A 24,775-nucleotide genomic window follows, 5' to 3' on the forward strand; every position below is an offset into this window, starting at 1 on the left:
TAAAAAACCGCCGATGGTGAGCAATGCCCCGAGAAATTAATTGCACGAAATTGACATGATGTTGGTGGAGCACCAATTTGGTGTTTTGAAATCTTTGGTAATGCATGGGGAAGGATTGAACGAGAATATGAATGTGACGGTGAGTCTTGAAACTGGAATGATAACAGACATTCCTTAGATTAGTGCTTCTCATGAAATTCTGTAAATTTAAGAGTAAAAATGGTGGATAAAGGGAATAATTTAAATCTCATCTGAATCTGCATCACGTATTTATTTCAATCACAACAAAAGCTGAGATTTTGAAAATTGATCGCCACTTCAAATATTTTCTTAAAACATAGTTTTGGGAATAAAAAGACATCCTGCTCATGGAACAGTTATTTTCTTCTATGCTGCAGTTGCACCTGTTTGATATAGAAAACAACACAAAGACAACAGTCCTGAATTACTGCACCTATGTGCAATGGGTACCTGGCAGTGATGTAGCTGTGGCCCAGAACCGTGGCAATCTTTGTGTCTGGTACAATATTGATGCTCCAGAGCGGGTTACAATGTTTCCACTTAAGGTAAGAAAATGAATAGAAAAAATGTTGTAATGTATGAAAACAACTGAACAATACTTATAATGCTAACAATATAAGATAGAGCAGAGAAGGCTGAGGGGGGACATGATTGAGGTATACAAAATTATGAGCGGCATTGATAGGTTAGATAGGAAGAGACTTTTTCCCTTAGCGGAGGGGTCAATAACCCGGGGGCATAGATTTAAGGTAAGGGGAAGGAGGTTTAGAGGGGATTTGAGGAAAAGAATTTTCACCTCGAGGGTGGTTGGAATCTGGAACGCATTGCCTGAAGGGGTGGTAGAAGCAGGAACCCTCACAACATTTAAGAAGTATTTGGATGAGCACTTGAAATGTCATAGCATACAAGGCTACGGGCCAAATGCTGGAAAATGGGATTAGAATAGTTAGGTACTTGATGGCCAGCACAGACACGATGGGCCAAAGGGCCTGTTTCTGTGCTTTATAACTCTATGACTATGACTCTACAGTAGGAGGTTGCGTCATAGACATTACAAAAACATGAAATCTTACAATCTTGACTGCAACATTCCATTTTATAGTTGACCGTGTTCCATTCTTGGTAAAAATCAACCAGTCCCTCAAAACTTGAAGTGATGTAAATCAAACCATGTTGTTTTATTCATGCTTCAACATTGTCATATATATTAATGACTTGGATGTGAATGTAAAGGGCATGATCAGTAAGTTTGCAGATGACCCCAAAATTGGTGGTATAGTGGACAGTGAAGAAGGTTGTCTAAGGTTACAACAGGATATGGATCAATTGGGAAAGTGGGCAAGGGAGTGGCAAATGGAATTTAACACAGACAAGTGTGAAGTGATGCATTTTGGGAAGTTAAACTAGGGTAGGACATATACAGTAAATGGCAGGGCCCTGGGGAGTGTTGTTGAGCAGAGAGACCTTGGGGTGCAAGTACATAGTTCCCTGAAAGTGGCAACCCATGTAGACAGGATGGTGAAGAAGGCGTATGGCATGCTTGCCTTCATCGGCCGAGGCATTGAGTACAAGAGTTGGGACATCATGTTACAGTTGTACATGACGTTGGTTAGGCTGCATTTGGAGTACTGTGTGCAGTTCTGGTCGCCGCACTACAGGAAAGATGTGATTAAGCTAGAGAGGGTGCAGAAAAGATTCACAAGGATGTTGCCTGGTTTGGAGGGCTTGAGTTATAAAGAGAGATAGGATAGGCTGGGTCTGTTTTCCCTGGAGCGAAGGAGGCTGACAGGGGACATGATAGAGTTATATAAAATTATGAGAGGCATAGATAGGGTAGACAGCCAGAGTCTGTTTCCCATGGTAGGGGTGACTAAATCTAGAGGGTATAGATTTAAGGTGAGAGGGAGGAGGTTTAAAGGGGATCAAAGGGGTAAATTTTTCACACAAAGAATAGTGGGTATCTGGAATGAGCTGCCAGAGGAGGTGGTGGAGGCAGGAACAGTAGTGACGTTTAAGAGGCATCTGGACAGGTACTTGAATGAGCAAGGCAGAGAGGGATATGGAATTAATGCAGGCAGGTGGGATTAGTATAAGATAGGCATTATGGTTGGCATGGACGCGGTGGGCCGAAGGGCCTGTTTCTATGCTGTACAACTCTGTGACTCTATTGAATTATTTTAGTTTTAATCTGTTTATATTTTAACGGTATATAAGGTCCATGGATTGTTACGATCGCTCAGGACAAAGCCCCCAATCAAAATATACGATTCTGATCACAGTGGGAGCAACGCACTGTCAATTCAGTCCCGTCGCTCACCGGTCACATCATATATCTTTAAGCTTTCCAAATCCAAGAAAGCAGCAGCCAAATTGAAACAATCTGGTAACCCCCGAATGAGGCGAAATAAAACCAGGTATCTTTAGATATCAACAAATTAACTATTTATTAAAAAAACTAAAATCTTAAACACTACTAAGATAAACCAATATTTAAAGACCTTATAACTTCTTATTTAAAAAAAACAACTCCCGCATTCGCATACATATACTCAAACTAACAGTAGTTTGGTTTTTATTCAGCTGCCCGAAAAAATACAAAAAACAATCAAGTCTTTGCAGATTACGCTTCTGACGAATGGTCTTCTGATACAACACAGTCAAAGTTCACTTGCAGTCTTCCAAGGTCCGATGAATCTGAAGATTCTTCCAGAGATAGGAATTCAGCAGTTCAGTTCAGCAATTCTAGTGTTAAACTCTTCTTTTTCCAGCGATGAACCCGATCAGTAATTTCTTATTTCTTTAAGAAATGAATCTGGCTTGAAGCTTTTTAGAATTTTAAGAGAAAAACTACCCAGGGTCTAAATTGACTTAGAGAGAGCTCTCCTATTTTCTTCACGTGCTGGATCCGTCTGTCAACTGTGTGTCTCTGCTAGCCAATTTCAAAGTCAAAATGGATACATTTGAATCTCTGTTCTCCCTCTCTGTATGGTTGTTGCCTGGCAACCAGAATACACTTTGGCTTACAGTCTCTGGAGCTTGCTGCTTTAAAGAAGTACTGATCTTTTACAGCCTTAAAGGCGCACTGCAATATTTCCCGAGGAGAAAAAAAAACACAGGATCGTGACAAGATTTATGCATTTTGTAGAATTGAACTGGGAGAAAATCAGAACAAAAACTCCATTAAATTAAAAGTCTTGTAAACTACCTGCTTAATTTTATGTTACATCTTGTATTATGATATATTTAACTATTAGTTTAAATTTGGGAGGTGGAAAGATACTGATGATCTACTGAAGGCACTTGAAATGTGGAAAAAGCAGTTCTGATCATTGAAATCAAAGTCTGTGGCACAATGCTGCTGGCACAGACCCACTCTGCCACCTCTGCCAATTACTGCTGAGCACTTTTTCTGGATACCGTCCTGGCACTTGGTGGGAGGAGGACTTCCCTCTGTCCGCCAACTTCCTCCACCAGTACCTCTCATGCAGCGACTGAGAATCGGTGGGGGGGTGGGGGGGTGGGGGTGGGGGTGTTGTTGAGTGGTATGACCTTGCAGCTTCTTGTTTGCCTGCCATTGTGAGAAAACTTCAGTAAGGTTGCCTGCAATTAAAGTGCACTTTCCCTTTTAAGAGGTGCAGGCTGCCTTTAAATAGCATCAGTGATGCCCAATATTCACGGCTCCCTCTCATTAGGCAAGCTGGCAATTAATAGTGCTAGTAGTGTGCCTATTTCATAATTAGTGAGGGCCCAACCACTTTCACTTCCCAGTTGCGCCCACGCGATGAGTGCTGATTCTGGGCATGAGAAAGGGCACAGACGAGTTTCTACCCCTGTGTCGTGCACCTGTTACACGATATCACCATTTCAGTTAGGTATTTACCTCATGGAATTCTGCTGTTTCAGTTCTGTACTTGCATATTGAACCCTAGAACAACAAGGATAGTTATGTATTATAAACAAGTGAGGTGGGGGTTGGGCAAGAGATAACAAAGGAGAAGGTGCAGATTGGACCAGGCCACATAGCTGACCAAAAGGTCACGGAGCAAAGGCAAACAATATGTTAATGGTGTGTTGAAAGACAAAGCATTAGTACAGATTAGGTGTGAATATACTGAATATTGAACATCAGCAAGTGCAAACCTGAAGAAAAACAACCTGAAAAAAACAGTGGGTGAGCAAACTGAACAAACTAAGATGAACTGAAATATATACAAAAAAAGATTGTAAAAAATGTAAAAAGGAATGCCAAAAAAAAAAAAAGGAAGAAAAAATAACTAAAAATGACTAAAAATGAAAGTAAAGTGGGGGGCTGTCATGCTCTGAAATTATTGAACTCAATGTTCAGACCGGCTGGCTGTAGTGTGCCTAATCGGTAGATGAGATGCTGTTCCTCGAGCTTGCGTTGATGTTCACTGGAACACTGCAGCAATCCCAGGACAGAGATGTGAGCATGAGAGCAGGGGGGAGTGTTGAAATGGCAAGCAACCGGAAGCTCAGGGTCCTGCTTGCGGACTGAGCGGAGATGTTCCGCAAAGCGGTCACCCAGTCTGCGCTTGGTCTCCCCAATGTAGAGGAGACCACACTGTGAGCAGCGAATACAGTATACTACATTGAAAGAAGTACAAGTAAATCGCTGCTTCACCTGAAAGGAGTGTTTGGGGCCTGGGATAGTGAGGAGAGAGGAGGTAAAGGGACAGGTATTACACCTCCTGCGATTGCAAGGGAAGGTGCCCTGGGACGGGGACGAGGTGGTGGGGGTAATGGAGGAGTGGACCAGGGTGTCGCGGAGGGAACGATCCCTTCGGAATGCTGACAGGGGAAGGGAGGGAAAGATGCCCAACCCCCACCTCACTTGTTTATAATCTGTGACTTTTCTAATATTTGTCAGTTCCGAAGAAGGGTCACTGACCCGAAACGTTAACTCTGCTGCCACTACCAGTCGCATCTTTCCCTCCCTTCCCCTGTCAGCATTCCGAAGGGATCGTTCCCTCCGCGACACCCTGGTCCACTCCTCCATTACCCCCACCACCTCGTCCCCGTCCCAGGGCACCTTCCCTTGCAATCGCAGGAGGTGTAATACCTGTCCCTTTACCTCCTCTCTCCTCACTATCCCAGGCCCCAAACACTCCTTTCAGGTGAAGCAGCGATTTACTTGTACTTCTTTCAATGTAGTATACTGTATTCGCTGCTCACAGTGTGGTCTCCTCTACATTGGGGAGACCAAGCGCAGACTGGGTGACCGCTTTGCGGAACATCTCCGCTCAGTCCGCAAGCAGGACCCTGAGCTTCCGGTTGCTTGCCATTTCAACACTCCCCCCTGCTCTCATGCTCACATCTCTGTCCTGGGATTGCTGCAGTGTTCCAGTGAACATCAACGCAAGCTCGAGGAACAGCATCTCATCTACCGATTAGGCACACTACAGCCAGCCGGTCTGAACATTGAGTTCAATAATTTCAGAGCATGACAGCCCCCCACTTTACTTTCATTTTTAGTCATTTTTAGTTATTTTTTCTTCCTTTTTTTTTTTTTGGCATTCCTTTTTACATTTTTTACAATCTTTTTTTGTATATATTTCAGTTCATCTTAGTTTGTTCAGTTTGCTCACCCACTGTTTTTTTCAGGTTGTTTTTCTTCAGGTTTGCACTTGCTGATGTTCAATATTCAGTATATTCACACCTAATCTGTACTAATGCTTTGTCTTTCAACACACCATTAACATATTGTTTGCCTTTGCTCCGTGACCTTTTGGTCAGCTATGTGGCCTGGTCCAATCTGCACCTTCTCCTTTGTTATCTCTTGCCCAACCCCCACCTCACTTGTTTATAATCTGTGACTTTTCTAATATTTGTCAGTTCCGAAGAAGGGTCACTGACCCGAAACGTTAACTCTGCTTCTCTTTCCACAGATGCTGCCAGACCTGCTGAGTGAATCCAGCATTTCTTGTTTTTGTTTCAGATTTCCAGCATCCGCAGTATTTTGCTTTTATTTTAAGGATAGTTATGTACTGATTACATGGTATGAGTGGAAAACAGAAATAGTTCAGTTTTTTTTTAAATGGACAAATGGTGGAGGGCTTTTACTAAAAGTACTCCAGCTAACCATTGTTCCTTTAATGTCAACCTTCAGAACAACACATCCCAATATGATATTTTTTTCATAAACTTTCTACTTCAACCATTCTTTTGGTATCTATCAGTGCAAGTGCAATTTTTGTACATTTTGGCTATTTATGTCTGGTGACCCCACAGGGAACTGGTTTATGCTCATTTCACAAGCAACCCTTGCAGAAGGAGAGGCTAAATTCCATTATTTTGAGCTGCATTGAAAACCAGGAGGTTAAATTTCACTTTGGCAGTGGCAGACCTCTGATGGTTGTAGATCGGCCGATAGTTAGTTGCACGCTCTGCCATACTTCCTTTTCCTATTACTGCTAATTTTCCACCACTGTCAAGAGTGAAACACATGCTCAAGTTCTCAAAGGTGGAAAGGCATCAGCTGTTCCCCATATCCCTTGATTCCCTGAGAGACCAAAACTCTGTCTATCTCAGCCTTAAGATTCACTATCCATAGTTCGAGCCAGTATCTTGTACTGTATTGTTTGGCAAGTTAGGCATGTAGATATGCCTCATTTATATGTAATGTTTGTGTGGTTTGAGATCCAACCAAGATTAATTGATTTACTGAAAATACCTCCATACTGTTGGCTGTAGCAGTTTTAAAAGTCCTGTAAGGGAAATATGTTTTGACAATGTCAACCTACTTCCAAGTGAACACGTCTCTGACAAAAACAGCTGCTAATTTGCCAATGATTGGTCATTAAATTAGCAATTTTGTTCAGAGAAGCCACAAGAATGACTAGTTGTGAAGTAGAAGAATTAATTCTTAGTTTGGGGTTGAGCTCAATGCTGGTTTACAATAGAACTTCTGTATTCAGTCCATGCTGTATCTGATGAGAAACACTAGATGACAAAGAGTGCCTTTGGGTTGATGGAACATGGATGAGAAATCTCTGATTTGCCTGTTGATATCCCATTTCAATTTCTTTGTCTTCATTGTCCTCCTTACACTTCTGGCTCATAATATTGTTAAATCACCTAACATACAAAGATCTTAATGTGCTTAACTAGACTGGAGCAAATTTTTTAGCAAACTACTTTTTGAATTGTTAAAATCTTTGGCATTCGAGGTAGGTAGCGAGCTTATAGTATAATCTATTTATAATGATTGTTCATGAGCAATATCTAGCCTCTTGAGGATACATTTCTTGAATGAGTTAACATTTCAGATGGTTTGCTTTGATCTCTCAAATTGGGCCACAGTTTAAAAAGCATATAATTTGGGACATCGGGATGGAGTTGGAGCGTGATGAGATAATTGACTCATAAATGCTTGCTTGTTATATTACCCTTACTCGATTTTGAAATGTTTTGCTGGTTGACTGTTTTATTTTTCTTTCTTTTCTGTACAGGGTGATATTGTAGATCTGGAGCGGAGTAATGGTAAAACAGAAGTCATAGTCACTGAGGGAGTGAATACTATTTCTTACACTCTGGATGAAGGGCTGATTGAATTTGGCACAGCGATTGATGATGGAGATTATAACAGGTTGGTAATGACCATTAACATTTCAGTTATTTGATATTGGAAGTTGGCCTTCTGAATTTTGTTTTTTTTTCCAAAAAGCTGCAACCTCAGCTTCTTCTGATTATAGTCAGATCAAAATGAATTGATATTCCATGTGGGATTTGAGTTTGCACAGCTTTCTGCAGCAACAAGTACATAATATCATAAATGCAATCTTGGAAAAAAAAATCTGCTTAGATTTGGATCTTTTGCACCAAGCTATTTTAGTGATACAGTTTTAATATTTCAGGTGCAATACACTGGAACTTATTATGTAGACAAAATGCACCATTTTGTTTATACACAGAACTTTAAATAATAGAAATTATTTTGAAGGTAGTGGAAATGATTAAAACGTTGCACTTAAAAAAAACTTTGGTCTGGGGTTCCTTTTGATTTTTTTTTTGAGTTGGAGATACAGCACTGAAACAGGCCCACCGGGTCTGTGCCGACCCTTAACCACCCATTTATACTAATCCTACACTAATCCCATATTCCTACCACATCCTCACCTGTCCCCTGTCCCTATATTCCCCTACCACCTACCTATACTAGGGGCAATTTATAATGGCCAATTTACCTATCAACCTGCAAGTCTTTTGGCTGTGGGAGGAAACCGGAGCACCCGTAGGAAACCCACGCAGACACAGGGAGAACTTGCAAACTCCACACAGGCAGTACCCAGAATTGAACCCGGGTCGCTGGAGCTGTGAGGCTGCGGTGCTAACCACTGAGCCACTGTGCCGCCCTTCAAAGAAGAAAATCAGAGGGCACTATTATAAGCATAACAAAAATTTAGCTAATCTTCCCATTGGTTGCTCAGTTATATTGTTCCTTTGACTTAAATGTTCTACATTAAGTTTGATTAGTAGTTTATGATAAACTGGTACAAATACTAGATTTGTGCTGGTTACACTATGTGAAGTGTGATTTTATGATTTGTATTGGCTGAGTCTACCCAGCTGGTCTGGAAGCTTGCTCTCCTCTAGAGCAGTGGTGTTTAAGAGGCAAGCTCCTTCCCTAAGCCCCTGATTCCTTTCTTCTTTGCACACTTGTGTGCAGTGCAGACTTTCAGCCTCAGCTTTTTGAAAATTCTCAGACTTGGAGGGTTAGAAGAGGCTGCTCCCTGATAGGTGGATTGAGACAAAGGAAGAATGTAAGAACCTAAGAAATAGGGGCAGGAGTAGATCATAAGGCCTGTCGAGCCTGCTCTGCCATTCAGTATGACCATGGCTGATTTTGGGCTTCTACTCCACTTTCACACCTGTTCACCATATCCCATAATTCCCTGAGAGACCAAAGACCTGTCTATAGTAGCCTTAAATATATTCAATGAAAGCGCATCCACAACCCCTGGGGTAGAGAATTCCAAAGATTCACAACCCTTTGAGTCTCAGTCCTAAATGATCGGCCCCTTATCCTGAAACTGTGCCCCATTGCTCTAGATTTCCCAGTCAGGGAAAACAACATATCAGTGTCAATCCCATTCATAGATCTGGATTTTGTTCCCAGCCCAACGTCTGGTTCCGTGGCGGGAGGACGGAGCATTGGATCGGCAATGGCCGCCACAGAACCTGACGCCAGGGTTGCCAGGCCCGATCTTCCTGGCAGCGGGCTAGCTCTGTGGCGGCCCTTCCGCTGCTCTGCGACAGGACCCTGCTTGCCATATGCTAATTAGATGTTTGCATTAATTTAAATGGCCTGGCACTTAAAAAATCTCAGTATAATCAAGCAGAGTCAACATGGTTTTGTGAAAGGGAAATCAAATTTGACTAATTTATTGGAGTTCTTTGAGGAAGTAACAAGCAACGTGGATAAAGGGGAACGTGCAGATGTGCTATACTTGGATTTCTCGAAGGCATTTGACAAGGCACCACATCAAAGGTTACTGAGCAAAATAAGACCTCATGGCATTGGGGATGACATATTAGCATGGATAGAGGATTGGTTAGCTAACAGGAAACAGAGAGTAGGCATAAATGGGTCATTTTTGGGTTGGCAAGAAGTAACAAATGGAGTGCCACAGGGATCAGTGCTGGGACCTCAACTATTTACAATTTATATCAATGACTTGGATGAAAGGACCGAATGCATGGTTGCTAAATTTGCTGTTGACACAAAGATAGGGAGGAAAGTAAGTTGTGAAATGGACATAAGGAGTCTGCAACGGGACATAGATAGGTTAAGTAATTGGCAAATGGAGTATAATGTTGGAAAATGTAAACTTATCCACTTTAGCAGGAAGAATAGTAAAGCAGAATATTATTTAAATGGAGAGAGATTGCAGAACTCTGAGATACAGAGGGATCTGGGTATCCTGGTACATGAATCACAAAAGGTTGGTATGCAGATGCAGCAAGTGATTAAGAAGGCAAATGGAATGTTGTCATTTATTGCAAGGGAATTGGAATATAAAAGTAGGGATGTCTACTACAGCTGTATAGGGTATTGGGGAGACCACATCTGGCATACTGTGTACAGTTTTGGTCTGATAACTGGGATGGGTGAGTTATCTGATGAAGAAAGGTTAGAAAGGTTGGGTCTGTATCCGTTGGAGTTTCGAAGAATAAGAGGTAATCGTATTGAAACATATAGGGCTACATTTTACCAACTCGTCGCTGATCTCGGCGGTAAGCTTCAAAGATGGTGGGGCGCGCACGCGGGATTTGCTCCGCGAAGCCACCGTGATATTAAATGTGGCGGCTTATTTACATGGCCGAGGCAGACCGCCACCCCTGCGCAGGCACCGGCACCATTTTTAAAAGGCTTCAAGCCCTTCCATTGAATTTGAATTTTTAAAGTTATAGCCATTATAAATTTAATGTAAGAAAATTTAATAAAAGATTCAAACCCCTCAACCCTTCCCCAACAAAAACTTACCTCGTGATCCAACCTTGCCCCCCACAAAGTTTATAAACTGTGAACTTTACCCTTTCCTACCACCCCCAGACCAATCGAAAACATTTTAAGCCCACTCCCCCGTTCCTGCCCTGAAAACTTACCTGCTCCCCCACCCCTCCCCAAACAGTGTTCCACTCGGATCTACAAACCCTAACCATAACCCAACCCTCCTCGATATTGGAGTGGCAGCATGTAAGGCATTAATACATTAACATATTGAAATTTTGGCCCCGTCGTCAAGTGGCGGGCTGGCTGCCACAAAGCCTCGCCGCTGCCGGTAATATGGGCCAGGGTCTTCCCAGTGTCGAGGCCCGTGGGGGACCTCTCGTGGAGGCATTTTCCGGGCCCTCCCATGACCCCCAACATTGGGGGGCCAGTAAAATTCAGCCCATAAGATCCTGAGGGGGCATGACAGGATGGTTGCTGAAAGGATGTTTCCCCTTGTGGGAGAGACTAGAACTAGGGGACACAGCTTAACAGTAGGGGGTCACCCATTTAAGATGGAGAAGAGGAGAAGTTTTTTCTCTGAGTGTTGAGAGTCTTTGGAACTCTCTGTGCGGGCGGCACAGTGGCGCAGTGGTTAGCACCGCAGCCTCACAGCTCCAGGGACCCAGGTTCGATTCTGGGTACTGCCTGTGCGGAGTTTGCAAGTTCTCCCTGTGTCTGCGTGGGTTTCCTCCGGGTGCTCCGGTTTCCTCCCACATGCCAAAGACTTGCAGGTTGATAGGTTAATTGGCCATTATAAATTGCCCCTATTATAGGTAGGTGGTAGGGAACTATATAGGGACAGGTGGGGATGTGGTAGGAATATGGGATTAGTGTAGGATTAGTATAAATGGGTGGTTGATGGTCGGCGCAGACTCGGTGGGCCGAAGGGCCTGTTTCAGTGCTGTATCTCTAAACTAAACTCTTCCTCAGAGAGTGGTAGAGGCAGGGTCATTGAATATTTTTAAGGCAGAGGTAGATAAATTCTTGAGTCAAAGAGTATTGGGGATAGGCGGGAAAATGTAATTGAGGCCACAATCAGATCAGCCATGATCTTATTAAATGGCGGTGCAGGCTTGAAGGAGCCGAATGACCTATTCCTGCTCCTAATTCGTATGTTCGTATTTGTATAGAGAAGTGGGGAAGGGGTCAACACTGCAGTATTTGTATAGGGAAGTGGAGGAAGGGGTCAACTCTGCATTTTGTTGAACTGTCTGCAGGGCTGGCATCCTTTTAAAAATGGCACCGACACCTGCTTCCACATCAGGTGGCGTTGTGAATGGCGTCGCCAATGGCTCGCCTGTCACATGATTGGAGGGGGCAGCTGCCGTCAATATGTAAAGTGACCGCCCGCCGCAGAATCAAGGTGACGGGGGCCCTGTGGGGTACGGCCCGCCATTTTCCACGCCCGCTGCTGCTCATGGCGGTGGGACTACAAAATGCAGCCTGTGACCTTGGATGTTTCAATGAGATCACCTCTCATTCTTCTAAACTCCAGGGATCTAATTTCCTCAGCCTCTCATCAGAGGACAACTCTCTCATTCCAAAGACTAATCTGGTGAACCTTCACTGTACTGCCTCCAATGCAAGTATTTCCAACCTTACATTCGTAAACCAAAATTTGACGCAGTATTCCAGATGTGTTCTCACCAAAGACCTGTACAACTATGGCAAGACTTCTTTATTCATGTACTTCAATCCCCTTGCAATTTGCCTTCTTAATTGCTTGCTGTACCTGCATGCTAACTTCTTTTGTTCCTTGTACAAGTACACCCAAGTCTCTCTCAACATCAACATTTACAAGTTTCACGCCTTGTAAAAACAATTCCGCTTTTCTACTCTTACAACCAAAGTGAATAACCTTGCCCTTCCCCACATTATATACCTTCTGCCACCTCGTTGCCCACTCACTTAACCTGTCTATATCTCTTTGCAGCCTCTTTGTGTCCTCCTCACAGCTTGCATTTCCAACTGGCTTTGTATCATCAGAAAACTTAGATACATTACTCTCTGTCTCTTCGTCTAAATCATTTATATATATATTGTAAATAGCTGAGCAACCTTTTAACATGAATCAGGAATTGAGTGTTTAAGGGCTAGGAAGCTTCATAAGCTGAGGTTGAAGCTTCCTAGCACGCAGACCATGCAGCTGTCTTCTGGATTGTGTTGGGAATGTTGACAGAGGACACGGACAAAGTAATGATGGTTACAGCAACAGCAGAAAAAGTGGCAAAGTGAGCTGTAGGAAGCACACAACAACCAGGACAGTGGACAGTGGTGGACCAGAGCATTGAATAAATAGTAAAAAGCTAAGTAAGGTACATATTCTTAATGCAGGGAGCTTTGGATACTAAGGGTTTTTAGGGAAGGCATGAAATGTTTGCATATGAGAGGGCTTGCATTTTTGTGTTCGGGTGCTTTGAATTTTTTGTGAATGGGGGTGGGGACTTGCATTTTAGCTTATTGCACTCCTTTTGATGTCATATGCAGCCCATTCACTGTTGTGACAAATAGATGTGTCTTCCTGCTCCAAGAAGTTGGACATCCCTGCTGGGCAGATTGATACAACTTGCTGAATGGCAGGAAGAAGAATATAAGTCTAAGATTTAGAGGACAGTAGTACCCACTCCATATGCAAAAATGCGAGCTCTCCACACCCCTCCCATCTGCCAAAATCTCTTTCTGTTCAAAAAATTAATGTTTTAAGATTTTTGATACCAATTAATGTAAGAAATGACAGAACCACTGAATGTCTCGTATATATTATACTGATTACCTCCTTGGGCTCAAATTAGAGGTAAAAAAAATCCATGTTTGGAGAAATGCTTCACTGTTTTTCTTACAATGTGATGAGTGTAAGTATTGATATTTTTTCCAGGGCTACTGCTTTCCTGGAAACATTGGAAATGTCATCAGAGACTGAAGCTATGTGGAAAACATTAAGCAAACTTTCATTGGAAGCCCAGCAGTTACATATTGCAGAGAGGTAATAATAGTTTGTTGTACTATTAGGGGAACCAAAGAGGAAAAGATTCTTTTAGTATAGTACAATGAAATAGATGGACTGGACTGATCCACTAACGGTTACATTCTTAGAACTTGGTGACACTGCCACTCCTTCACTACAATAATATGACTAAATAATGTATAAAATAAGAGTGATTGGGTGTACTTCCTCCATTCCTTGAGGTGCCTTGTTTAAGAAGCCTTTCAAGTCTGAGCCTTGGCGGTGAGTGTTTGCAGGCTGCTTGACTTTTCCAGGGGAGGTATCGTTGTCAAACCTAATACTGCCATCAAACTTGCACACACGTGAACTTCAGCGGGGACTCCTTGATAATGATCAGGAGTGCTAAACCCTGACAATTTTCCTCTTGCACCACCCAGTGTGCCAAGTCAAATTATGATGCTTTCCCTGCTGCTGCCAGAGCTGGGATTAGATAAAGAGAGCAGTTTTGAGTTTGTTTGGTCTACATAGATCAGGTTCTCACAGCTGAGCTAAGTAGGGAACTTAATATTCTGTAGCCTTTATTATAATGCTTCACTGCCATAATGTGAATAAATTGCATATAAGATACAAGTGAATGATGGACGTGGAATGTTTGCAATCAATGAATAAAGGGATTTATCTATTAAATAAATACGAATTATGTGCATTCAAATGTGTTCTGAACTTGTTACCTAAATGACAAATTGAAATGAACACGTTCTGAATATCCAAGGCACAATAATTTATCAAATACATCAAAATAATCAAAGAATAGTATTCCTACAATTTATTGGGTTAAAAAAATCTTGTAATTGAAAATGTAAATATTTGAGAATTTAGCTCAATCCATGTTGTAAAGTAAGACTTCTGTTCACTTTATTCAGTTGCACTGGAGTGGGGAAGGTCCAGTAGCTAATAACAATTACCAGACAGGGTTTGCTGCTGATTTCCTAGGCATGTTACTGAAAGCTTACCCAGGTCTCAAGCCAACAATAGATATTGGCCCGGGTTTTGCGATAACAACATCAGTGATGCTATCATAAAGACAGGGCTAAATTGTGGCGAGTCGAAGAGACTTAGTAGTTGGCAGGAAAAAAGACAGAGGCGCAAGGGGAGAGCCAACTGTGCAACAGCCCCAACAAACAAATTTCTCTGCAGCACCTGTGGAAGAGCCTGTCACTCCAGAATTGGCCTTTATAGCCACTCCAGGCGCTGCTTCACAAACCACTGACCACCTCCAGGCGCGTATCCATTGTCTCTCGAGATAAGGAGGCCCAAAAGAAGAAGATGCTATCAGTACTCAATGTTATTACAGAGTAAATCAGGCACCAACTCTGGTTGCTGCCAGAGATACTTGACAGCTCCACAAGGGTGCATTATTGTAGTCCTCGCCACAACTGCATTGAATTGACTGCAGTTCTACAATTACAATTCTGAAGTGGGTGCAGGTGTAGAGGGACCTGGTTGTAGGCATGTTTAAGTCATTGAAGGTGGCAGGACAGGTTGAGAGAGTGGCTGATGATGCATACAGTATCCTGGGCTTTATTAACAGGGGCATAGAGTACAAGAGCAAGGAGGTTATGTTGAACTTGTATAAGACACTAGTTCAGCCTCAGCTGGAGTATTGCATCCAGGTCTGGGTGCCACACTTTAGGAAAGATGTGAAGGCATTGGAAAGAATGCAGAAAAGATACACTAGAATGGTTCCAGGGATAAGGAACTTCAGTTATGAAAATAGATTGGAGAAGTTAGGACTGTTTTCCTTGGAGAAAAGAACCAGAGAGGTGATTTGATAGAGGTATTCAAAATCATTGGGTCTGGACAGAGCTGATAGGGAGAAACTGTTCCCACTCGTGAAAGGATTGAGAACGAGAGGGCACAGATTTAAAGTAATTGTAAAAGAAGCAAAAGCGACATGAGGAAATACTTTTTCATGCTATGGAACAGTGAGGTAAGGACTGGAATGCACTGCCTGAGAGTGTGGTGGAGGCAGTTTCAATTGAAGCATTTAAAAGGGAATTAGACTGTTATGTGAAAAGGAAGAATGTGCAGAGTTATGGGGAGAAGTTGGGGGAATGGCACTAATTCATTTGGAGAGCCGGAGCAGACATGATGGGCCGAATGGCCTCCTTCTGAACTGTAACAATTCTGTGATATGTGAATTTGGAATACTTGTCCACTAATTCTGTAGTAAAATTGGCTGAAAAATTTAGTGCTGGTGCATTCAGGAGTAAGTGATTTAAAAAAAAAAGCATGATAAGTGATGATTACTGTTAAACGACCTCTCTGACCCTGAAAAATTAGTTTTATAAGTGTGGAATCTTATTCCCTCAGAGGAAAATTAGTGTTGGAGATGTTTACAAGAAAAATCTGTCCATCTCTTTTATATCTCTCACTTAATCCCGTCAGTATTTCCCAATCGTTATTTCACTTTCTGTACATAATCTAATTTATATTTCCTGTGATATGCTTTCTGGTTTGGACTCTGCTTGTGTTCATGAGGGTTGAATTTTTTGCTTACTAACAGTGAAGGTTGATGAAGGGAAAGCAATGGATGTTGTCTATATGGATTTTAAGAAAGTGTTTGACAAATTACCACATAAAAGACTGGTTAACAAAATTGAGATTCAAGGAATAGGAGGGTCAGTGCTAACTTGGAAAACAAATTGGCTTAAGGACAGAAATCAGTGAGTCATGGTCAATAGTTATTTTTCAGACTTGAGGATAGTAATCAGTGGTGTTCCCCAAGATTCAGAGCTAGGACCACTGCCTTTTTGATATACAAAAATGACTTGGATATTGGAATACAGAATCAACTTTCAAAATTTGCCGATGATACCAAACCTGGAGGTTTGGCAGCCAGCCAGGATGATACCAGTTGACTGCAACAGAACATAGACAGCCTAGCAGAATGGGCAGACAAGTGGCAAATGGAATTTAATGCAGAGAAGTGTGAGGTGATATGGAGAGGCAACATAGACCAAATGGGATAGAAGGGCCAAGGGGTTCATGTGTATAGATCTTTGAAGGTGGCAGGACATATTGAGAGAGTAGTTAGCAAAGCATATGGGGTCTTGGGCTTCATAAATAGAGGTATTGAGTACAAAAGCAGGGAAGTTATGCTAAACCTTTATAAAGCTCGAGTGCAGCCCCAACTGGAGTATTGTGCCCAGTTCTAACCCCACACTTTAGGAAGAATGTGAGTGTCCTTGAGAGGGTGCAGAGGAGAGTTACCAGAATGGTTCCAGGGATGGGGGATTTTAGTTACAAGGTTAGGTTGGAGAAGTTGGGGTTGTACTCCCTGGAGCAAAAGAGATTGAGGGAAGATTTGATCGAGGTGTACAAGATTACGACAGGTTTAGATAAGATAGATAAAGAACAGCTGTTCCCATAAGCTGATTGTACAAGGAATTAAAGCCTGGCTCGGGTATAAAATTAAAACCCGACCCAGCTGCGAACTGACCACAGCCAAGCCGAACCCAACCCGAGCCCAAGCCCTGTAATTTTTTTCGCGCCTGACCTGACCCGTCCCAACATGAATCTCCTTCATCTGTTCCGGCATGAGGCTATTCCTGCAGCTGGAGTTGTGGGGAATCGTGGGTAGGCTGGATCCCATGACTTCCCGGAAGCAGTGTCCAGCCCGACCCGACTTGAGCCCGACTCGGAATTTCGATCTGACCCGACCCGAACCTGACACATATAGTTGGGTCTAGTCAGGTTCGGCTCAGGTAGCCAGGCTTTACAAGGACTAGCGGATACAGATTTAAGGTTTTGGACAAGAAACGCAGGAGGGATGTGAGGAAGAACTTTTTTATGCAGCGAGTGGCAATGACCTGGAACTCGTTGCCTATGAGGATGGCAGAAGCTGAGATGATGAATGATTTCAAAAGGAAATTGGATGGTCACGTGAGGGAAATAAACTTGCAGGGCTCTGGGGAACCAGCAAGGGAATGGAACTGACTGGATTGCTCTGCAGAAATCCGACATGGACTTGGTAGGCCGAATGGCATCCTTCTGTGCTGTTGTGCCTCCATGATTCTTCAATCTGATCAGTTGAAGAGCCTCGCCATTTCTTGTCTGCTCACAGATGCCACAGATCCCCTTTGGAAGGCACCGTGCCGGAAAAAATACCAGATTAGAGGAAATCTACACTGAGAAGCCTGCAAAAACTCTGTGCAGGTGTCAGCAAGGTGTGTGGCAAGTGCCATTCCTTCGCCGCTGACAGAAAAATCCTGACTATTATTTTACATTTCGTTCTCGGGATGAGGGTGGTATTTGGTAAGGCCACATTTATTGCCCAATCCTTATTGCCCAGGGAAGGCGGTGATGGACCTCTTCTTTGATGGTGATGTTCCCACAATGGTGGTCAGTAGGGAGATCTAGGATTTTGACTGCACAACAATGAGGAAACAGCAATATATGTCCAAGTCAGGATGGTGTATGACTTGGAGGTGATGTTATTCTCATGACGCTGTGCTGGTCCTTCTTGGTATTCAAGGTCATGTGGTTAGGAGATGCTGTCAAAATGAGCTTGGTAAGTTGCTACACTGTATCTTGTAGATAGTACATACTGCAGTCACAGTACACTAGAGGTAGAGTGAATTCAGTGGTGGTGTGGCAATCAAGTGGACTACTTTGTTATGAGTTATAATGAACTCCTTAAGTGTTGTAGTTACACCCGTCCAGGTGAATGATGGATATTCTATCAAATGCCTGATTTGAGCCTTGTAGGTGGTGGGTAGGCATTAAGCGGCTAAGAGATGAGCCACATATCACAAAATACCCAGCCTCTGCTCTGCTCTTGTAGTCACAGTGCTGATGTGGCTTGTCCAATTCAGCTTCTGGTCAGATATGATCCACAAATTTTGATGGTAGGAAGACTGTATGATAGTGCGATTGAAAGTCAAGTGGGGGCCTTTTCTTGCTGGAGGTTATTATTGCTGGGCACTTGTAGCATGAATGTTATCTGCTACTTGTCAGTCCAAGCCCAGATATTGTCAAAGTCCTATTATAGGCTGGCATGTGATGCCTCATTTGAGGATTTATGAATGGAGCTGAATTCTGTGAAATCATGAGCAAACAGCCACACTCTTGACTTTGTAACAAAGGAAGGTAATTGATGGAGCAACTGGAGATAGTTGGGCAAAACATGCTGCCCTGAGGAGCTCTACCAGTGGTATTGTGGGACCGTGATAATAAAGCTTCAGCAACCATGACCATATTCGTCCTTTGCATCAGTTCTTATTCCAGGCGATGGAGGGTCCCCCCACCTGCCCCACTCATTGGACTTCTTGGTGATATTTCAGTCAAAGGCTACCTTAATGACAAGGGCAATTACTGTCACCTCTCCTCTAGCATTAGCCTTTAGCTTTTATGTCAATCTGAATCAAGGTTTTGACAAAGTTTAGAGCCAAATAATTTTGGCTGAACCCAAACTGAGCGCCGGTGAGCAGGTTATAGGTGAATAAGTGTGGCTTAATGGCCCTATTGAAGTTTCATTCCATCACTTTGCTGGTGATTGCAAGGAAGTTGATAGGGCAGTGATTAGGTGAATTACATTGGTTCTTCTTTTAGCAGATAGGACACCCCTGGGCAATTTTTCACCTTGTCAGGGAGATGCCAATGTTGTAACTTTACTGAAACACCTTAGCTAGGGTAGTCGCTAGTTCTGCTGAGCAGATCTTCAGCACAATACTCATGATGTTGTCAGGGCCCATAGCCTTTGCTGTATCCAGGGTATTTAATTGTGACTTAATGTCACAATGAGTGATAGAAGAGCCAAAATAATGTAAAGTGTTAGAAATGACTCAAACACATAAAAGGAAAAAAAGCAAAAAATTGAGAATTAAGTCCTTAATCTTACTGTCTTGACACATGTATTTCTATTTTTTAGATGCTTTGCTGCTCTTGGGGATGTAACTAAGGCTCAATTTCTTTGTGAGACTAACCGGATTGCTGACCAAGCAGCAAAAGAATATGTAAGTAGAACTATTAGCAACAAACAATAAAAAAGGAATACCAATCTATAGATGTAAATCTTTATCTGAATAAATTTGTTTCCTATGTTTGAAAAATTCTACAAATATTTATCAATTTTTAAAAGTATGCTGAAGCATTGTGTTATACAATAATTGTGTGTACGTATTGGCAAGTACTGAATAATATACCTTCTAACAAACTAAAGATGATTCAGATCAAAGTGCAGTGCGCACATGATGAATTTCATACATGGTCATTGACCATATTCATCTAGGAAAAAGACTTTTCACCCCACAGTTAAAATATATTCATATAAATAAATAATGGCCACCGGGCAGAATGATGGTGCTTACTCTACAAGCACACAACATTTTCTAGGGAGGGAAAGAAGTGGAGTTTGAATAAAAATATACAATTTCAGTTTATAGATGTTTATATAGAGCATTGGTCAGACCGCAGCTAGAGTACTGTGTTCAGTTACGCACCTCAGGGAGGATATATTTGGCTTTCGAGGTGATGCAGTGCAGATTCACCAGATTGCTACTGGGGCTTAGACGGTTAAATTATGATATAGGTTGCAAAAACTTGGCTTGTATTAATTGCATAGAAAGAGTGATGGGTGAACTGAAATGTTAAAAGGATTGGATCGGGTAGATACAGAGAAACTATTCCCTCTGATAGGTGAATCAAGAATGAGGAGACATAATCTTAAAATTAGAGCCGGGCCATTCAGGAGGAAATCAGGGAGCACTTTTCATACAAAGAGTAGTAGAAATCTGGAAGTCTCCCCCCAAAAGACCGTGGACGCTAGGACAATGGCGTTTTCAGGACTGAGATTGATAGATTTTTGTTTGGTAAGGGTATCAAGGGATATGGAGCTCAGGCAGGTAAATGGAGCTGAGGTACAGATGAGTCATGATGTGACTGAAAAGTGGAGCATGCGAGAGGGGCTGAATGGCCTATTCCCTGTTCCTGTGTATCATATTAAATGGGAATTATTACACATGATAAAATGTAAAATTGATTGAATTTCATATCTACAACACCAGATGGCAGACTTTATTCATTATGAATTGTTTTTAGATTTGCTCCTTCCTTTTCCCTCTCCATGCAGGATGATTTTTCCAGAGTGAAAGCATAGACATTTATGTCCTCTTCTGTAAATTGGATAGGGAGTTGCATTTGGCAGAGATGTGCACTTCTTCTCATTGTTTTGTTTTAAGAAACTATTTAATGATTATTCTCCCTTTCCTCCTTCCATTGACATTGTGATTTATCCAGATTATTCCATTGAAATCAGGGACATAAATCTGCATTTTCCCACCTGTAGCATTGGCTATCACTGACTTGTTAATGTTGGGTGACGTCGTTGTTTACAAGAGTAGCTGGAATTTACATTAGACTTCATCTGAAATAGGATTTATTGGGAAATGATCATGTAAAGTGCATATATAAAAACTTCAGTATTTTTGAAATAATAGTTCGACAGTTATGATGTCATATAAGTATAATTTCCCAAATGATTAGCTGTTGTGTGATCAGCAGAGAACCCATAGTTGATAAAAGCAAGAAATGGAGTGCTGACACCATGTCTTTTGAGGCACATATAGAGTATTATGAAACCTGAAAGTTCCACTATAATGATCTGATCACTCTGTGACTGTCCCTTTTTAGGTTTTAGTTTTTAGTTTTAGTTTTAGAGATACAGCACTGAAACAGGTCCTTCGGCCCACCAAGTCTGTGCCGACCATCAACCACCCATATATACTAATCCTACACTAATCCCATATCCCTACCACATCCCTACCTGTCCCTATATTTCCCTACCACCTACCTATACTAGGGACAATTTATAATGGCCAATTTACCTACCAACCTGCAAGTCTTTTGGCTTGTGGGAGGAAACCGGCGCACCCGGAGGAAACCCACGCAGACACAGGGAGAACTTGCAAACTCCACACAGGCAGTACCCAGAATTGAACCCGGGTCGCTGGAGCTGTGAGGCTGCGGTGCTAACCACTGCGCCACTGTGCCGCCCAGGTGTAATACATCTGAAGACAGATTCCATTTTCTCCAACGATATTGTTGCACTGTTACCTTTGACCTGCCCATTTAATATTGCTGCTGCCATTTAAAGCCCAGGTAATGCTGGGAATTTCTCTCAAGTTTCTTTACTGTACCTAATTAGGGTCACTACCAGTGCCTAAAGTCCATGATAATGTGGACCAATAGGAAAATGGCATACACTGTCTCAAAATGCACCTCCATTGTGCTGCACCTACAATTGTACACTGGGAAATAAAGATCAGTTCCTGCATGTATTTATGCAAATTAACTACAAAGGAAATGGAAGCTGAGATAAAAATGCATATATCCTTTTTGTGAACTGGTTGTTGTACCAGTCAAACAATTATTTTGATAGTTTAGATGTGTTCTTATATCAGAGTGTTCAATTGTATACCTTTGTTTGGATATCAGACTACTGTTTAATTGTTCTCGATGAAATAATGAAACAGCAAATTCTCATTTTATCATTTTTAGGGAGGTGATGGGACAGACAATTACCTTGTTCGTGCACGATTGGCTATGTTGGAGAAAAACTACAAATTAGCAGAAAGTTATTATCTGGAACAAGTACGTGTACAAAATTATGAAATAATTTAAAACCATTACCAGTATAGCATTGTGCAGCTCCACTGAGCTTTCTTTATATTTGTCCTGAAACTTGGGCAATTTTAATGATACTTAGTATAGTTTAGTTCACTGTAGTCATACACTGCTTTAATACATAATTTTCAAGTAGAACCAAAATTTCCTCCAGCTTTTCAGTGGAAATATAGGGCTGGATTCTAAGAGTCTGCCGCCGAAGTAGGTGGTGAATGTAAAAACATTCAGCGTGCCCATGCGGGCACCGCGCCACGGAGCCGCTGCGATTTCAAATGCGGCGGCTCATTTGCATGGCTGCTGCACCCGCCCCCCACGATGACGCCGCAGGTAACGGCATCCGGTGCCTTAAAGGGCTTACAGCCCTTAATGAAGATTTTAAAATTAAAGGGGCAGGCCAGTTCAATGACCAAAAAAAAGAAATAACACCATTAAATTAATTTTCACGCCTCCCCTCCACAATGGCATTGCCGACCACTCGCGCCCTTTCCCCTGCAGAATGCGAATACCCAGAATTTGCCCTTTTCCCCCCTCCAATGTTCAGCAACTTTGCCCTTTACCCCTTCCCATCACCCCCTCCCCCGACCAGTCTGCATCATTTCAACCTTGCTCCCCCTCCTCCCGCGCAGAGAAAAAATCCTCCTCCTCCCCTCCCCACAGATGTTGTACCACATTTCCCCGAACAGGGATTCAAAGACATGGCATTGTCAGCCTCCTGAATGAAGATCGATGTGGCAATTTAGGAGGCGACGGGGCCTTCATTAAATCAGGTATGTAAATTAATTTACATATTTAAATGGGGGGTCCCATCGCTGAGCGGTGGAGTGGCTGCCACAAGGCCTCGCCACCGAGATCGGCACGGGGCCTGTCGCCGTCGGGGTCACTGACGGCCTCTGCCGCACCGATCTTCATTGCCCCCCGCACCGATCTTCATTGCCCCCCGCCAATGTCCCCCATGGAGGAGGCTAATAGTTATTCTGTTTGCATGGATACATAGGTTAATAAGTGGTCTAAGCAATAGATCTTTAAGTGTGAAATATGTATGTCTGAATTATGTTGCATTGTTCTAAATGGTATACAGAGACTGTGTCCATGCAAGTCCTGGCATATTTCAATCTTTTGTTTGTAAATTTTACTGTTTGATGTTTAGCGGCTGTATGTTGAGATATCACAACCCACTGTAGCACTGTAAATGACTCACAAAAGCATAATTAAATGTAATCATGGTGTGGGGTTCAGCAGTTGAACTTAATAGGGCTAATTTTTACTGTGGCCTTTTTTTGGCAGGCCTTGCAACAGAACACCACATAAGTCTGAGGCCTGCACCATTTTGATGGTTGAAACGCATTTACATTCCATTGGTAGACTTTTCGGTGGTGACACACAGCCCTCCCAATTCAGGGATAGGATTTCCTGCAAGCCCACTGCCCATTCAAAGCGTAATTGCAATTCTGAACACCTAGTGTCATTCAACTTAGTGCAAACCTATGCTGCTACTGGATGGTTTCTGGAGAACAATGTGCCTCAAGCAAGAGTGCTTTGATCCTTTGGTACCGCAGTGGAGGTGCTCCTGGAGTAGGTGATGTCATTCCCCCACAATGGCAGGAAAGTGCCCAAAGGGTTGCTGCAGCAGATCTGAGGTGAGGAGGCTCATGTGTCAACGCATGCAGCATCAATCATTCCATTGATCTCCTGCAGTGCACTCTCCCATTGATCAGTTAAGTGTTATGAACCGCAGCCCCACAGGAGTAGCAATGGCACATGCTTCCCTCTCTTAAGATGCTCCCTCATCACTCCCTTGACCATTGCCCAGCATGGTTTCAGAAGGCAGAGTACACCAGCAGCCGAGATGCTGCAATATACAGCTGGTCCTTTCTTGGCTTGAAGGGATTTAGATAGGTCATCTCAAAAACCCTTATATGTGCAACTGCAATCTTCCATCATTCATGTTTAAACTACTGAGGGAGCACCTCATGGAAATAGTAGAATAGGCAAGAAGTCACTTCAGAAAGGGTTAATACAGGAGCAGAATTATGATAATTGGTCTTGTGGCAGGGGTAAAAAAAAGCTTTTGACTTTGTAACTTTGTCTTCAATGTGATTCCATTGTAGTCACTGAGCCTGCAAGGTTAGGTGGCATGCATATGAAAGTTGGTCAGAGGTTGGAAATTCTTTATTGCAGAGTAGAAAGACTGTGGAAGGTGCTATTTAGGAGTGGCAGTGGGCCGGGTTAGGGAGAGGAATAGATCAGTTGAAGTGTTGGAGAATCACTACTGGATCATAGCTTTGGCTGCCAACTGCTGCTGTTGCCCTATGCTTCTCAGAAAATTGGAGCTAACTTAGTTTGGACATATATGGCTAGAAACTGGGTTGCCCCAATTTTCAGCATGGAGGTCGCAATTTGTCAAGTGCTCACGCCTGTTCACATCAAGGTGGGCAACACGCACAAATTTCTATACTCACTTCATCTGAATGTGGCACTAGCTGGTGCACCTCCAGTGCTGCTCTCTAATTGGAGCACTGCTGGCGAGCTCTGCACATAGTGGGCAGTCCCAGCAGCGTTGTCCGCAGACCATCTTGTACAGGCAGCCTGCTCTTCTTAAAAGCAGGCTGTCT

The 24,775-nt window shown here is 42.7% G+C and overlaps 1 protein-coding gene across 2 annotated transcripts in view; it reads left to right on the top strand.

Moving 5' to 3' along the window:
• The window catches only part of ift172 (intraflagellar transport 172), a 183,177-nt gene that overhangs the window by 62,704 nt on the left and 95,698 nt on the right, over positions 1-24,775 (top strand). For both annotated transcript variants that reach the window (XM_068024099.1, XM_068024100.1), the window contains exons 16-20: positions 399-566; positions 7,491-7,627; positions 13,410-13,517; positions 19,411-19,495; positions 22,038-22,130. In XM_068024099.1, coding sequence (XP_067880200.1) covers positions 399-566; positions 7,491-7,627; positions 13,410-13,517; positions 19,411-19,495; positions 22,038-22,130 — 591 coding nt within the window. The remainder of the gene's footprint in view (positions 1-398; positions 567-7,490; positions 7,628-13,409; positions 13,518-19,410; positions 19,496-22,037; positions 22,131-24,775) is intronic.

This window comes from Heterodontus francisci, chromosome 3 (genome assembly GCF_036365525.1).
Source record: "Heterodontus francisci isolate sHetFra1 chromosome 3, sHetFra1.hap1, whole genome shotgun sequence".
Taxonomy (NCBI): Eukaryota; Metazoa; Chordata; class Chondrichthyes; order Heterodontiformes; family Heterodontidae; genus Heterodontus; species Heterodontus francisci.